This window comes from Montipora foliosa, chromosome 14 (genome assembly GCF_036669935.1).
Source record: "Montipora foliosa isolate CH-2021 chromosome 14, ASM3666993v2, whole genome shotgun sequence".
NCBI lineage: Eukaryota > Metazoa > Cnidaria > Anthozoa > Scleractinia > Acroporidae > Montipora > Montipora foliosa.
Window position 1 is genome coordinate 17,558,093 of NC_090882.1, and position 15,636 is coordinate 17,573,728.

The 15,636-nt window shown below is 39.0% G+C and overlaps 1 protein-coding gene and 1 long non-coding RNA gene across 5 annotated transcripts in view; one reads left to right on the forward strand and one right to left on the reverse strand.

Annotated features, from left to right (window-relative positions):
• The window catches only part of LOC137984917 (fibroblast growth factor receptor 4-like), a 30,577-nt gene extending 22,721 nt beyond the window's left edge, over positions 1–7,856 (reverse strand). Inside the window, exons 1-5 of one of the 4 annotated variants that reach the window (XM_068832254.1) lie at positions 7,274–7,856; positions 6,152–6,202; positions 4,807–4,942; positions 2,548–2,829; positions 787–1,164 (exon numbers count right to left, since the gene is read on the reverse strand). In XM_068832254.1, coding sequence (XP_068688355.1) covers positions 787–1,164; positions 2,548–2,829; positions 4,807–4,873 — 727 coding nt within the window. In that variant the 5' untranslated portion in view covers positions 4,874–4,942; positions 6,152–6,202; positions 7,274–7,856. The remainder of the gene's footprint in view (positions 1–786; positions 1,165–2,547; positions 2,830–4,806; positions 4,943–6,151; positions 6,203–7,273) is intronic. The other 3 variants (XM_068832253.1, XM_068832255.1, XM_068832252.1) reach the window with 3 other exon arrangements.
• Positions 7,857–10,065: 2,209 nt separating this feature from the next.
• On the forward strand, positions 10,066–13,909 carry LOC137984994 (uncharacterized). Its single transcript, XR_011119223.1, has 3 exons — positions 10,066–10,681; positions 11,854–12,044; positions 12,782–13,909. It is a non-coding gene; the product is annotated as an uncharacterized lncRNA (long non-coding RNA).
• The last annotated feature ends 1,727 nt before the right edge of the window (positions 13,910–15,636 follow it).

Sequence of the window (15,636 nt, forward strand, 5' to 3'; positions counted from 1 at the left end):
ACTGAGAATACGGCCTACTATTGCAATTTTTAGGATATCTTTATAAGCTCTGATAAGGTTACATGATGCCTAGAGGACCTATGTCTCAGGAACAGAAACGAAAGGAGAGCGAAAGAGAACGACAACGACAAAACAGAATGTCATAATAGCTCATACTTAGTGGAAGAAGTTACTCTACAAATTCTTTCCTTGGGCACTAAACCGTTTGGTATTTTTACGGATGCGTTACTTAAAGTGGATGCGTATTTTTAAAAGGTGGTTTAATCAAAAATCGAATTTTCATTGTCAACTGGAATTTAATAACAATTATCTGTACTCTTTTGGACATAACGAAAAAGTTGATTTGTTTGTTAGTTTTGCTGTAAAATGCGAGCGAACAAGTGCTTTTTTAATCCGTTTGCCCAACTGGTTTTCCTTGTGCCTCGGCAATGACAAGAAAATTTTGCCCTTATGTTATAAACGCTTAATTGCAATGAGTTCTCGTAAAATTAGAGGGAAATCTCACTAGTTTGTGTTTTCAGAAGTTTGTTTATGCTTCTAGAAGATTATCAACGTTGAATGGTGACGTAGCCGGCACAATCATGGCAACTGCTGAGAATTGAAAGATGATAGCGTGAAAATGTTAGGGCTAGAAAAGATAGGCCGCAATCGACAATGTTCTTCAATAGCAACTGATTATTTGCATACATTGTTGTGAATACAGGTCGAATTTGCACAATAATGCAAAGTGGTACTGGAAAACCGTGGCTCTAACTTACCACTACATCGTAAACAGAAAAAACATACCTTTTCTATCTACGGCAAGAAATGCATGTTTGTTTACCCATCCGGCAGTGTTCCCTACCATGCATGTGTACTTGGCTTCGTCTGCTGATGTAACATTGTAGATAACAAGCCGGTGCGTGTAGATCCGTCGACTTCCCATGTGGGGCTTAGCTACCTCGCGAATTTCTCGAAATTTTGATTTCCTAAAGTCAACAAAATCAAAAGGATCCGAGCCATTTGAAACGTTTTCGGGCGGCTTCCATTTTAGAAAATGAAACTTTGGATAGCCTCTACTGATGGCTGAGCAAACGAACGTGGCGTCATCTCCTGGTCGAGCTGTTTCATTCTTCAGGCCTTTCTTTAAAATTCTAGGCGCATGTTCCGCTGGTCGAGCTACCCCTGGAATAAAGAAGATTCAGGGAAAAAACAGATGTGATTGTTGCCGTGACTTGTTTGTGCATGCATTGGCTTTGAAGGCTCCCAAGAGAAAACTAGTTGTTAAGTCCCCGGTACCGTTTTCCCTTTTCTTCTAGATGCACGCTTTTGCCGTCGCTCAAGAAGTTGAAACTCGGGCAACAAGCTAACCGTTAATCGACAGAACTGATTTTGCATCACTTTTGAAGAATACTTCTGCTTTCGGATTGTCCACGTGATAGAAAAGGGTGACTTTCATTTACATATAACCTCATCCCTGTATGTTCATTGGTAACAACTACTAAGACTGTACTGAAAGAGATGTTAGATGGGGAATGACTAGAAGAGATTTGTTTATTGCAAGGAGGTCTCGGATTTCACCGGAGTATCCCCGAGTCACCATGCAAAAAAAAGTCTCTTCAACTACTAAGGGACCGTTCATTTTTTATGGGGTAGGGGGGGCTGGTGGAATTTGGAGGAGTGTAATTTGAAAATTGTATGACCCCCCCCCCCAACTTCCGATTTTTTTCTCCTGACCCCCCCCCCTCTCATCAGAGTAATTTTTTGGAAGGTTCCCCCCCCCCCCCCTTGAATAAAAAATACATATGGTGTTAAAAGTTACAGCAGCATTAAAATTTCGTTTTGTTACATTTCACATAATTTATTGAAAGAAACCTGAAAGCTAGAAAGCTGCTTTTAACAAATCACTCAAAAGAATGAAAAGTCAATTTCTGCTCTTCTTGTTACAGCTCGTCCTGAGCGTGTTGTAGCTGGCCGCTCGTCTGCGTATTCCTCATCTGAGGCGATAAAAGCAAGAACGACATCATTTGAGTCGTCTTCAGAGTCAGGGGCATCACTCTTGTAGTCATCATCAGTTTCCTCTCCCTCACTGCTTTCATCACTGCTGTTTAGTTGACCTGATTCATTCCTGCCTCCCACTTCGGCTTGTCCAGTTCTACGAGTATTCATTCGCAAGAATTTGTAAAATCTCTTATCCTATTTTTAATCTAATTTTTTCGTCCAACCCCCCCTTTTCCTTCATTTTTTTTCGGCTGGCCCCCCCTTTCAAGCCAATTTTTTTTTAGTGCCCCCCCCCCCCAAATCCCACCAGCCCCCCCTTTCTCATAAAAAATGAACGGTCCCTAAGATTGTTCACTGGGATAAATAATAATCATTCAGATTGTTCATTTAAAATTTATTGAGGGCTTTATACAAAGAGTTTCGCGAAACCACGTACAATGCAAAAGAGTGTGACATCATTTGGACTACGGCGCCGTTGTTGATTGAAGTTCAACCCAAATTATATAACGTACAACCTGCTGGCTTGACACTGCAAGCCTGTGTATGATAACTAACAAGACAACTCACCAACAACTTTGATATCGAAGGTTTTAACAATGGTGCCAAATGCATTTGTCACTTTACACATGTATGACCCAGCCTGGGAAGAAGACAACTTGTGGAAATTTAACACTCTGCCTTTGGATTTCAGTAGCTTTTCATCCGCTCTGCTCAGTATACTTCCGTCCTTCAGCCATGTGATATTCAAAGGAGCCTCCCCATTTGCGTGACATTTGAGTCTCACGGGTGAACCTTGAGTGTATTCAGAGGAACGATTCGAAGGATTCCTAAATTTCGGTGGACGGCCAACTGTTAAGAAATTTGACAAATCGAAAGTGGTTCAGCGTTGAAATGGGTTTTCCTGATTAGCTATTACCTTGCGTGACAAATTGTCGCGAGCATGCCGCGTACAGCGTTGTCTAGACTCTTATCGACAACGGAAAATTAGCTAATCAGATTGCGAGATTACAAGCAATTGTGGTAAAAAAGTTAATCCCAATGAATATGCAAGGCTGGTCATGATGGGAAATAGGCTTAAATGGGCTCCTGACTTAATATGTACTTATTGACTGAGTGAAAGGGCCGGACGCGAAAATATTTCGCCCGAGGTCATGGCGCCATGACCGAGGGCCAAATATTTTCCCGTCCAGCCCGACCTAACTCAGTCAATAAGCATTTTATCATATGACCACCGCGCTTTTCCCTTTTTTTTCCGGGTAACAAAATTCGGAATGTTCACTGACCTCGCTTATTTTGACCGAAAAGTCGGGATTTATATAGCAATTGCAACAAAGTTGTTTTAGTTCGCATCTCGCGCGCGCTTTCATTGCAAAACTATTGAGAAAATCCCCGTATGAGGGCCGTACGCGATCCTAGCAGGGCCGGACGGCTTTTTGCGGCCCTGCTCGCGCCATCGCGTACGGCCCTCATACGGGGATTTTCTCAATAGTTTTGTAATGAAAGCGCGCGCGGTGCCGCACGGGTCATATGATAAATCGCTATTATTCCCCGCCCAATGTTGAATACAGTCCGTGGTATCAAATCGTCTCAAGTGTTAAAAAATAAAAGCTAGTCGAGCCTCAGGAGTCGACAATTTGTCATCGTGGTTTGCACCATTGCTTTCGGCGTTTGGCAAAATGTGAATTAGACCTTAGGACCCAGAGATCCTTACACCTTTGGACGATTTAACTTGAATTACCGCTCTATCAGTGGATATTCTTTCCGAAAACCATCGAAAGATATGGTATAATCTTGAGTTTTGGTCTTTTTTAGTTCTCAGCGTGGGACAAACCAAGAATGTGTTAATCACTTTGAAAAAACTAACGAAACATATAATTCTTAAGCTTCTTGAATATTGTCGGACAAAGGATTTTGAAAACTGACAAAGAATCCTTTGGAAAAAAGTAACAGATGAAAAGTCGCTGAGCAAATTAGTATACTTTAAGTTTTTTTTAGCCCCATTTTGTCAACAGTAAGTGAGTGCGCGTTCAAGATGTATAGATTTGTATGCGGAAAGTACGCAGTTGTAAGAGAAGTCAGCGATTCTTTCTTGCGTTTTCTCTAAACAATGTGTTTGGTATATTGTCTTTAAGCATCATGAAACAATTTCATCAATTTACCCTCGACGCCTCTCCAGAACTCCAACAGTGTTAATTAGATTCCAAGAACCTACAAACTACAATCTCTGGTTCATACTCTTGTGATCTTATCACAAGATTGACTTTTTTTTTGCTCGAAGAGCTTCTACGTCTCCACATCGCAGTCTCACACAATTGTCTTTTATCAAGTGGCGTTATCAGTCATCTTGAGTTAAGTACGCTTTAAGAAAGTTTAATTTCATTTTAACAAACAAATCTGCTGAATCTGCAATCTTTGAGCCTTATTACACAGTCATGACTTCATAAATCTCGATCTTTGTCTTTTCTTGATTGCTATGTCGTTCTGAAGTAGCGCTGGAGTATCTTGAAAGAAACCTGAGCCTTACATAAGAATTTTGAGATGTGTCCCCTTCAAACACTAATGTGATGTCGTCTTTGTGACAAGTGTTTCCGATTTCATGTTTATGTCCTCCAAATCCGAGGTTAAATTCTTTGCAAAATCCAAGGTTTGGATAAAATGTGGTCCCAATGGGCTGGCCTTTACTTCAGTGGAAATACTATGCTGAGCTTATCTTGTTTACGTTTAGCGCTCAAAAGGGAACAATTAATTTGGAACCGATGTGGTCTAGTGAAGCAGTTTCTATTTATATCAGAGACAGTTTCATGAATCCCACGCAAACAAACATACCTTCAGAATGAACAATCACAAAAAGGAATAAAACAGATTCCAAGGAGACCGCTCTGATTGGCAGCATTCTTCAAGAATCGGCTTTCAGATTGTGAACAAACCCAACTGATATCCGCGGCTCTTCTTAGAGTTAACTCTATCAAAACGGGAAAAAGGAGACACTTTACTCATTCATCCATGTGTTTGAATGGCGAGATCGTATGCGTTCAATGGCCCTGTAGTGAACCTCTCATTTAGCAAAAGCTATTCAATAGTTGGCTTTCATCAGAAGGGGACAGGAATGTGTGATTCATGCACCCTCTATATTCATCTAGAAACGGTTACAATTTAATGTTAACATCACCTTGCATGCTGGGACGTTTGCAACTTTACAATCTTTAAAGTATATTCAATGAAATTTATACTAGCAATATTTGCAGGGCTTTCGGGAACGATGACTTCAAATTCAACGCACTTTGAATTTTCTGGAACGCAATATTGCCAGCCATCGTGACGGATTACGGTCATGTCGCCCACAAGTTAACTCGCCCACAGGTTAACTCGCCTACACCGAAGTTAACTCGCCTACACGTTCGAAGTTAATTCGCCTACACATGAAGTTAACTCGCCTACACATTCGAAGTTTAACCTAACTTCCGAGCCTAGCTAAGTAACATTGTAAGGTGCCAAGAATTTAGGAAACAACCTACATTTGTAAACTTCTATGAAACTAGAAAAACACTTCATTTTAAACAGTTAAATGATAGAAAAAGACTATTTGCTACGAACTGGCCCATTTAAATGCCTGCATGCCCTCAAAAGCTGTTGAGCTAAAGTGCGGTTCTCTAGGTAATTCTCCCAGAGGTCAAAAATTTTACTTTGTAAGGATCTGTAGTTCTTTCGCTGAATTCTTTTGAGCTTCTTTTCAGATACCAGCCTGATCTGAAGGGCAGAGATCTTGGCCTCTCTGTGTAATAATTCAATCAATAGATAAAATGGCATCTGCCACCTTCCTGCTGCTCGACGATTTAAAGCATGATGCCAACCCTCAATATCATTGTTCGTCCGGACTGCCATCATGAAGATACTCCAGGATGATGGAGGCCAGGTGTTCCCATAGATCCAAATATCAGCTACATATTCAACAAACTGCTGCAGGGGTGCAATTGATGCTTCTTGTCACAATATCTCGAACATCAGAATTACCACAGCTGATTATTGTACCCCAGTATCATTGTTAACAACACTGATAATATCATATCTTGTGGGCAGATACTGTAGTATGCCATTAATAACCCCCCCCCCCCCCCCCCCGCTTCCTCACCCCTTAATTTAGAGTAAGGTTCAAAAATCAAAATGTCCTTACCATCATAAGTGATATTAGGTCTTGTGATCCGGCCGCGCAGTCAAGAGTGAACTGGTAAAGAATGATGTGAAATTAAATGCCGCCGACATACGAAAACTCAAATCGGATATCCGATCGATGGTTCGTTTTTCTGCCTGATAGTTGTCGAGTAAACTTCTTGTTTTTGCTTTATCTTATAACATCAACAGTAACTTCGAATGTGTAGGCGAATTAACTTCAAACGTGTAGGCGAGTTAACTTCGGTGTAGGCGAGTTAACCTGTAGGCGAGTTAACTTGTGGGCGACCCGACCGGTTACCATCGTGACATTTCGGCCATTAACGCAAGCTTGATGTCGGCATGAACATTCTCAGAAGAAGTAATCTAAAACCGCTTGAATTGTTAAGCGCAAATATATATTCCATTCCCAAAACGCCAATGAAATCAATCTTGTGTCGCCGGCGACTGAAGAAAAACAATGGAATTCTCATTTATTTGTGAAGTAAATGGGCGTAGTTCCGCCTTTACATAATTTTCGCCAAGCGGTCATTAACATTAAGATGATAAAAGTCCAACTTAGTAAACAACCATATTATAGATGTAACTCAATGATAGCTCGATGGCGACCAAGCAATAAATCATCTTAACCCACACTCAGTCTCATCATTAACTCAGAGGTCACAGAATGCCGATGAATCAAACCTCCCTGACGTGTAGATACCGACACGAAATAAGGCAAAAGGAAGAGGCCAAACATCGAGCCAATACTGACGAACTGAATACGATAACTTGGTATATAAAAGCATAAAGCTTTTTGGACTTTGAGCAACGTGTAAGCTATGTGATGTTCGTGGCATCTTGGTCATCAATCATTTGAGATGACTCTGCCACTTAAGAAGATAGCTTTCAGATACAAATTTGAAAAATGTCCTGATGAAATTCTCAGTCGAATAAAGGACATGCTTAGCAGTCACATGGAGACTGAATAAGCTTTCACCTGTGCACTGGCCAATAAAATAGGTAAAAAGGTTCGGTCGCGTTAAGAGCGATGCATGCAATCAATGTCTGAGCCAGACAAACTTGAACTGTTGTGATTTCAATCAGTGTTTGACCAACGAAGAAGGCAAATAAGTTCAATACTTACGCAGCTGACAATGAAAAATTCTTGATTCTCTGTTTAGGTGCTTTGATTCTGCAAGTGTTTCCTAGCCGGCCGACGACACATTTCACCCCGAAAGGCAATGTACACGCCAATCACTTGCACAATTACTGTCTGTCAAGATACTGATTACACCACAAAGATAACCTATTGTTTCCAAACAGTTCCCAGCCTTGGACAAAAGGCGTCGCTTACCCAATCTGTTTTCCTTTCCTTAACGTTTCACTCCTTTACTTCTCGAATACAATGTCTAAATAAACAATGAGCTGAGCTTGGATTAAAATAGATTTGTCGAAAGGAATGAAATGGAAGCATGATACTAGTCCCAGTCGGACAATCGTGGCCACATATTGAGTGGCATAAATGTCACAGATTTGCGGAAACTCCACACGGGTATGTACAGGCGACAGCTTTCTCGATATCAAGATACTTGTCTGGAGGTCAGATAACGCTAATGTGGCGAAGTAGCATAAAATGGCGATCGATAAGGACAGCGGCGATGGTATGGATTAACGACTATGAAATTTTCCTCCATGCCACTGGGGTTTGCGTCACAGTAAATGAGCGATTGTTGATTGAAACCCAATCCGTTAGAATCTGTGTTCGAATTAATCGCAAACGTTCGATTTTCACGCACTCGACAGCCAATCATCAGCAACTGAAACAGGGATCGAATAATTAACATAATTTAAAATATCCACTAAGTGTGAGGTATTTACAAGTGTAGATAAAGATTTGCTCGATATTTTCAACACCACTCAAAAGCGAGGTTCGATCAAACAAAATGGGAAAAGCAGGCTTATCTGTGAATTAAATGATCATTTCAATTGCTTGGGTTCCATTGCTAGCCGAGGAACGATCGCTTGCTTGTGATTAGAACGACACATTAAATTAATAGAAATTTCTTTCCTAACGACCCATATTAGTTTAAATCGATTATAACGACAATGAGCCACATAAGTCACATCGCACACATTAAGCTTAGTTCCTGACGTGAAAACAAAATTGAAAACGAATTTCTGTCATTCGTCTATCATCTATTCAAGTAACAAAGTCGGCAAAACGTAGAGGCACCCAACGTCAATTTTCGGAAAATATCTGTTCGGAAGACGATTTGAGATCTAGAATTTTCGGAACATTTGTGTGAAATTTCAATCTTGCTTACCTGCCTGTCCTAGAATTTTCGAACTGCTTAAAAAGTGATATAATTGCCCATTTTAACGTATTTTTACCCTAAAAAGGTCACCTAGAATTTTCGGGAGCCTTTTTTCTGGCTAAAATTTTCGAAAAGGTAAGTTTTGATCCCTATAATTTTCGGATCACTAGACTTTCAGCTAGGAAATCCGAAGAGTTGAAAAATTGTTATAGATGTATATATGTCTTTAATAATATTTTGTAGATTATAAATTTTTAAGTTTTTTCACAAACGAAGAGCCACCATGTGGAAGTGTTGTGAAATAAACCTTTTACTTACTTACTTACTTACTTACTTACTTACTTGCTATATCTACCGTTTAATTTACGGTGCTATGTCTAAATGGTTTTGAACTATATTCTCGTTGGGTGCCCCTGAAAACGTATATTGATAATTTTAGAACAAACGAAATCGAGATAAAAACCCAACTTTCGCGGTCACGCCAAAACGCAGACTGCAGACTGTGCAGACCGTGCAGACCAAGGTGTAAAATATGGCGTTAACCTCACTATTATTGAGAGCTAACCGTAAACAGGCTAACCTGAATGTTATTTAGGCCTAATCAGGCTAACCGAATGTTATTTAGGCCTAATTCAAGCTGACCGAATTTTCATTTTACAGACGGTCTGCACAGTCTGCAGTCTGCGTTCTTCAGTGTCCTCAACTTTCGCGCCTGAAAAAAGAATTAAGAAATATTCCTGGAGGGGAAGACAATAGGGAGCTTAAGCAACCACAACGGCGACGGCAACGAGAACGTCACGAATTTGCATATTTAGTGGTTAAAAACAATAGCTTTGCACGCCCTGCACGTGCGTTTTTCACTTTTGTCCATTTCGTTGCCGTCGTCAGCAAAACAACAACGTGAAATAGCCAAGTTTTTGGTTTTATGAAGAACGTCAGCACTTGAGGATAAATTTTTATTTTCTCTCCTAAAATAGAGAGCCGTTCCTACTGGTGTCATCTTTGAGGAATTACCACACCCTTGTCATATTAAAAACGTTGAAATAGTCACGAAGCGATTAAAATAACGCAAATTTATATTTTGAGATGACGTTCTCGTTGCCGTCGCCGTTGTCGTTGCTTAAGCTCCCTAATGATGTGTCAACCAGGACACTTTTATGTTCCGTCCAAACGTATCCGTTTTCATTTGATAAAATGTACGGATACGGTTTCGATCCACACGTATCTGATGACAACGATTACTGAAAACGGAACTTTTCAAAAACTCTCTCCGAAGTGGAACTTTTGAACGCTGTTTTCGCGTGTGCGTGTGGACAGACGAGAACGGAACTTTTCGAAAACGCTGACGCCACAATATCAGTTCCACACTGTTATTTTCAAAGAGTTAATTTCACTCCAGTGCTGGAGTGAAAAAGTGGAGTAAAATAAAGCGGAGTAAAATGTACTCCTAAGAGGAGTTAATTCAACTCCACCAAGAGTAATTTTTACTCTTACTAGTTAATATTCAAAGGCAATGACTTTGCTAGAGTAAATTTTACTCTCCCTACAGAGTAATATAATATGCTGGAGTTAATTTTACTCTTCTTTATCAGGATACTGAGTAAAGTCTACCCCACTTACTTTCTGAGAAAAAAAGTAGAAGAGGATTTTACTCCTATGTATTTTTGTAGAGTAAATTTAAGTTTATCCAGTCTAAGATGTGGAATTGGGGTTGTTTTATTTTTTTGAAATCAACCGATTAATTCTTTGTTTTCGAGGAGTTGGAGTGAAAAAGTGGAGTAAAACTAAACGCAGTAAAATGTACGCCTCTTATTTAGTACTCCACTAATTAAGAGTAAAGTATACTCCCCTCCAAGTCAACAGTTTTACAGGATTAAAATCCTGTTAATGAAGGTCAATGAAAGCCGGTATCTTTCCACATTTTAGTGAGGGTTAATACGATGAGGCCGCTCTGAATCTTGCTGGTTTTTTCGTTTTTAATTGAACTACGCGGTAAGAAAAAAAGATCGTTATCCTCCGCCTTCTTGGATAACACACTAGAGAACAGACTGGAAACTAGTGAGTCGTTTTGGTCAGCAGTCACCGGTGCAGCCCTTTACTGATTTCGGCGGGTCTTTCGGCGGTTTTACTCGAGTTTGAATCAACGATCACAATTTGTGCTGACGAGTTTTTCGTTTGTTTACTCTTTAAATGCTGATCCAAAGCAAGGAAATGCTTACAACAACTCAAGCAAAAAGGTAAGCGTTAACTGAACTATGAGCAGATAATATTTGATGCCTTAGGCCCGATTCAGACACTGCGTACTTTTCATGAGCCGAACTTAATTCGAGTTCGACCGACACAAATTAACAAAAGTACGCCTGTTGATTCAGAAGTCGAACTTAACTGGCCCCTCCACAGCAGTTCCAAAGCCATTACCAAGAAAACCAATTGATTTTGCGAGCGATTTTCATGTAGAAGGCAAAACATGGTTCATGCATGATCATGAAGTTCGGCACATAAAACGTTCGGCGTCTGAAATCAAAGCCGATCGACGGCCATGCTAAAGCCGAATTCCCGTCTAGGCTAGGCGAAAAGAACGCCTGAGCCATTCCAAATTAAAATAGCCGTTCTTAATTGATTCAAACGTCGAACTTTTCATGTATTAAATTCGGTTCATGAAAAGTATGGCGTCTGAATCGGGCTTATTGTCTTCAAAAATGTCAATTTAGTGTAAGCGTATGTAGAATTCAAACCTTTTACATGCACCTTCAAGTCCCAAATTTGTCAGGCAAGGATATTTAATTTGGCTTAAGTGCTTTAACAAAATGATATGTATTTCACAAGAGTAATGAAGCTTTAGATCAAATGGTTAAGCAAATGATTTGGTATTAGAGTGCTCTCACTGCAAATTACATGATGACAGAAAGCAGAAAGCTTCAGCTGTCATTTTAACTATTGTACTCAATTGATGAAAATAGTATGTTAATGCCTGCATGAGATTGTTATTATTATTGGCGTTTAAAGAAAAGAGAGCCAAAGTTTGACGAGTCTGCTTTTCAAACACTTACATTATAACAGAAGTGACAGTGTCCGACACTTGCAGAGTGCAGACCCCAAACTAACCGTAACTCACAGTTATTGAAACCTAAACGTTTTATTTAAAATGGGTGTTTAAAATCGCTATTTGTAGGCAGTCTGCAGTTGTCATACACCTTAGAAATGATCAGCTTTATTATTACCAGCATTTTTTTTTTTGAGACAAGTCATGTGATATTGAGTGTTCTTATCTGGATGAAATTCTTATGACATCTTTTATCTGTAAGTAGCAGTAATAATTTTTGTTTGGAATGTGACTGAGATTATGAATTATTTTTTCCAAGAAAACTGAAACTTTTCACTATATTTACATGTATTTGTTGATTTACAGTTCAAATTGGAGGTGGGTACAGCTGGGAATTGGGTCATTAAAAGATTGCTGGGAAGTTTGGGCATAGAGTTGGTTACAGAAAGTGCTGAGGCAAGCCAAGAAGATGCCTTCTTCTTGCAACATACAGTACATACCACTACATGTATCATCTATGGAAGAGGAGTTGGAGGAAACCCCAGATAAAAGAAAAGGTTGGTGGCATGAAAAAACTCCTTTCAGGCATGTTTCTGTAAAAAAGCTGTAATGCAGTCAAACAGCTGAAAGTCTGAAAGACTTAGAAGCTGATTGTTGCTTTTAAACAAGTGATGTATATATATATATTTACAAATAACTCACATAAATTTCACTTTAACAACTAATTCTTGACAGTCACTGCAATAAAATAATTATAAAGCACTGTCTGAGTTACAGGCCTGTGTACGTATAGACTAATAATGCCTAGCGATTAGCGGAAGATGACGCTGCAGTTTTATTTATCCATTGTCACTCACCCAAGATCTGCTTTCAGTTTAAAATTTGAAATACTGTTATATGAGATAACTCTAAATACCTCATCATGCATAATTTTTTTTGGAACAGTGTTGAAGACAAAGAAAGCATCTGGCAATATATTTTCAAGATTTGTTCCATGAGTTCCACCACTATATGTGTACTGTTATCATTATGACAAAATTAATTTGATAGTAAACTGAGTAATGTTACTCAATGAATCAAGAAAATTGTTACAGATATAATCTCATGCAAGTACCCGTATTTCATGTGGTTCCAGTTATTTGGTACACCAAAATGGGTGGCTGGTGTCTTTTGTTTCTCAGGATTAGGGATGTATTAGATTTGTGCTCTCTTCCTATTTTGTTAGAATATTGTGGAATGATCTTAATTTTGGAAGGGGTTATACTAATCATTATTTTCTTTAATTACTTTCAAGGATGATGAGTCAATCAATGGAGAGGTTCTAAAAACAACATTTGCAGGGATTGTTGCTTCTGGCACACTAATTGAACCAGAGACATTTACCTTGTGGCAGAAAGCAAGGTTTTGTTAGAACTTTCATTTGCTGTAATTGTTTTGCTGGGAGCATACTTAATTATCAGCTTAATCTCAGGGTTTTTTTCTTCTTTTTGAAACATAAAGTTTTTACTTTTTTCTTAATGTAAATGATCAGCTTAAGTTCTGAGTTTTTTCCTTTTGGAAACAATTCTGTTGGAGAGAAAAAGAACACATTGGTAAAGTTCAACGATGGCAAAATGTTTGCATCAGTTATCCAAGGCATGTTCCATTTTTTTACGTTTGACTTCTTTCTGTAAGAACTGACTTGTATTACATGTACATAAAACCCATTTTGTTATACTGAGTCACATTTATCCAAGTATGTTGTATGCTTTAGTTTTTGTAATTGAAGTTAGATTTTGCAGCCAAAATGTAATCAAACACATACCGTACCACTCAATTTATCTTTGTTTAAGGCAAGAAGACATTCAGCTGATTGCCATTTTATTATTGCCTGAATAATTAGAATAAAGATAGCTTTGATTTTTGCGATGTATTTGTATGTGTATACATTGTATTTATCATGTGCATTCTTTGCAATCTTATGATTAAAATTACCAGTATTAGATGCTTCATTGTAAACCTGGTGTTTTCTTTACATAATATTACAAAAAATGAACTTTTTATGGTTTTATGAGAAATCTGACTATAAATGAAGGTACAGGAGATCTAGTGAGGGTAAATGTGTTCTGTAGAAAGAGTAAATATTACTCTGACAAGGGGAGTAAAGTTTAAGAGGGTAAATTTTACTCTTGAAAAGGAGTGGTTTTGTACCTTTTTGTCTCACCCCAGTTTTGGAGTTAATTTAACTCTGTCGAGAGTAAATTGAACTCCATTTAAAGAGTTCAATTCACTCCAATAGAAGGATAAAATTTACTCTGGTATTGGAGTGAATTTTACACCACAGGAGGGGTAAACAATACTGGGGTAAATTTTACCCCAACAAAAGAGTAAAAGATATAGGAGTAAATTTTACTCTAAAAGTGGAGTAAGCAATACCGGAGTGAATTTTACTCCAAAAATGGAGTGGTTTTGTACCTTTTTTTTTTACTCCCTTTTTGGAGTTAAATCTACTCCTTGAAAATAACAGTGCAATCCACTCCTCGCAGTACTATAAACGATTCGAGGTGGTGGACAGGCGCTTTTTAGCTTTACTGTTTCTTCAAGCTGACTATTCCAGAAGGCGGCATTATAGAGAGATTAAGCATCGCGTTTACGTGAAAAGGGCAAACGCGAAACTGTGGGCTGCTGCTTGTTCCAGGCTCTCAGATAGTAGGGTGGACACAAGAACAAAGGGAACGCGAAAATAAGACCCGCGCGGGATCTCCACGCGTTTCGTCGCACTCGTTTTCTCATATTTGCGCTTTCCCTGCTTTCTCGGAGCCTGGAACAGACTACATAAAAGCATGAAAAATATGTTATTTCAACTCGTCGTTCTCTTTTGGAAAGTTACTTGATACGTAAGAAATGAGCCCATGATCAAACGAGTTTTTTCCATTTTTGGCAAAACGCAAATTTTAGTCCGACGTTTGCCGTAAAAGTGATTCTTAGTCTCTCTATTATTAGGTTATACTTTTACCACTACCGGTGGTTACCAACCAAGTCCTGGACGATTTTGCGGTTAGATCTGGACATACTTGTGCTTGGTGGGCCAACTTTCTAGCCCAACTGAGTTATAGTAAAAGCGAATCCTTAGGAGTCAAGCATGCGCAGTCGCATTATCATAAAAAGTTATCGTTTCAAATCGATTCATCGTAAACGTGTGGACGGGCGAAAACGATGCGAAAACGCTACGAGTGGACGCGGTTTTTTTTTTTGGAAAACGAATACGGATACGTGTGAACGGGGTCTTCGCCAAGTCAATGAAAGTAAGATCACAGCTAGTTGGAAAAAAACATGACAAGGGAAAAACAGTAGGGGGGATTATAAAAAAAAGTTTCTGCGTTCTTAAGTTTTAAACAATCCAACGGCCAAAATCAGTATATTCTAATGAGAAGCCGAAAATATAATAGTTTAGAAAATATCAGCGGCTCCGCGGCCATTTCGTTCTGGGTGCATTCGAGCTGGTCCAGCCTTGTTCATATTAATTCATAGACGTTAGATTTTTTCCTCGTTGATTCTTTAAGAGTCTCTCAGGTAATACACACGCTGTGAGACAAGAGAAGTGATTCGATCAAAATATCTGCGAAAAGAGGTTCTTAGTTAAGAATGGCCCGATTGAAGGAAATACAGGATGAATGCGGTGATGACAATCCAAATATGATCTAACGAACGACATGATATATGAAACAGTGAATCATATATTGAACTGCGGATATGAAATTCAAATGAAGCTATGATCCTCCCAGTTATGAACAATTGCGTAGAGAAGCACTGAGCAATGAAGCCACTGATGTTGGGAGCTGGGTTCTAATGTTCCATTGATGAGTGAATCAGCGAATGAAATGATATATGAAATTAACCATATATTGAATTGCGAATAGTTTATGAGACAAATGGAAACGCCAGACGTGATCGCCATTGACAATTCACTACTGAGGAAATGACTGGGCAAAGAGCATACTACGTTTATAGGAAAGAAGTCCTCAGATTTTTAAGTGTTCTGGATTTTTTTTCTTCTAAGGCAGGTTTTCCCCACGTTTCTTTTGGAATCACTGTGAGTTTTCGGACCACTGTTTACGTACCAATTGGCAGGCACTCAGTTTTATCACCCCTGATGAAGACAGTAGACAT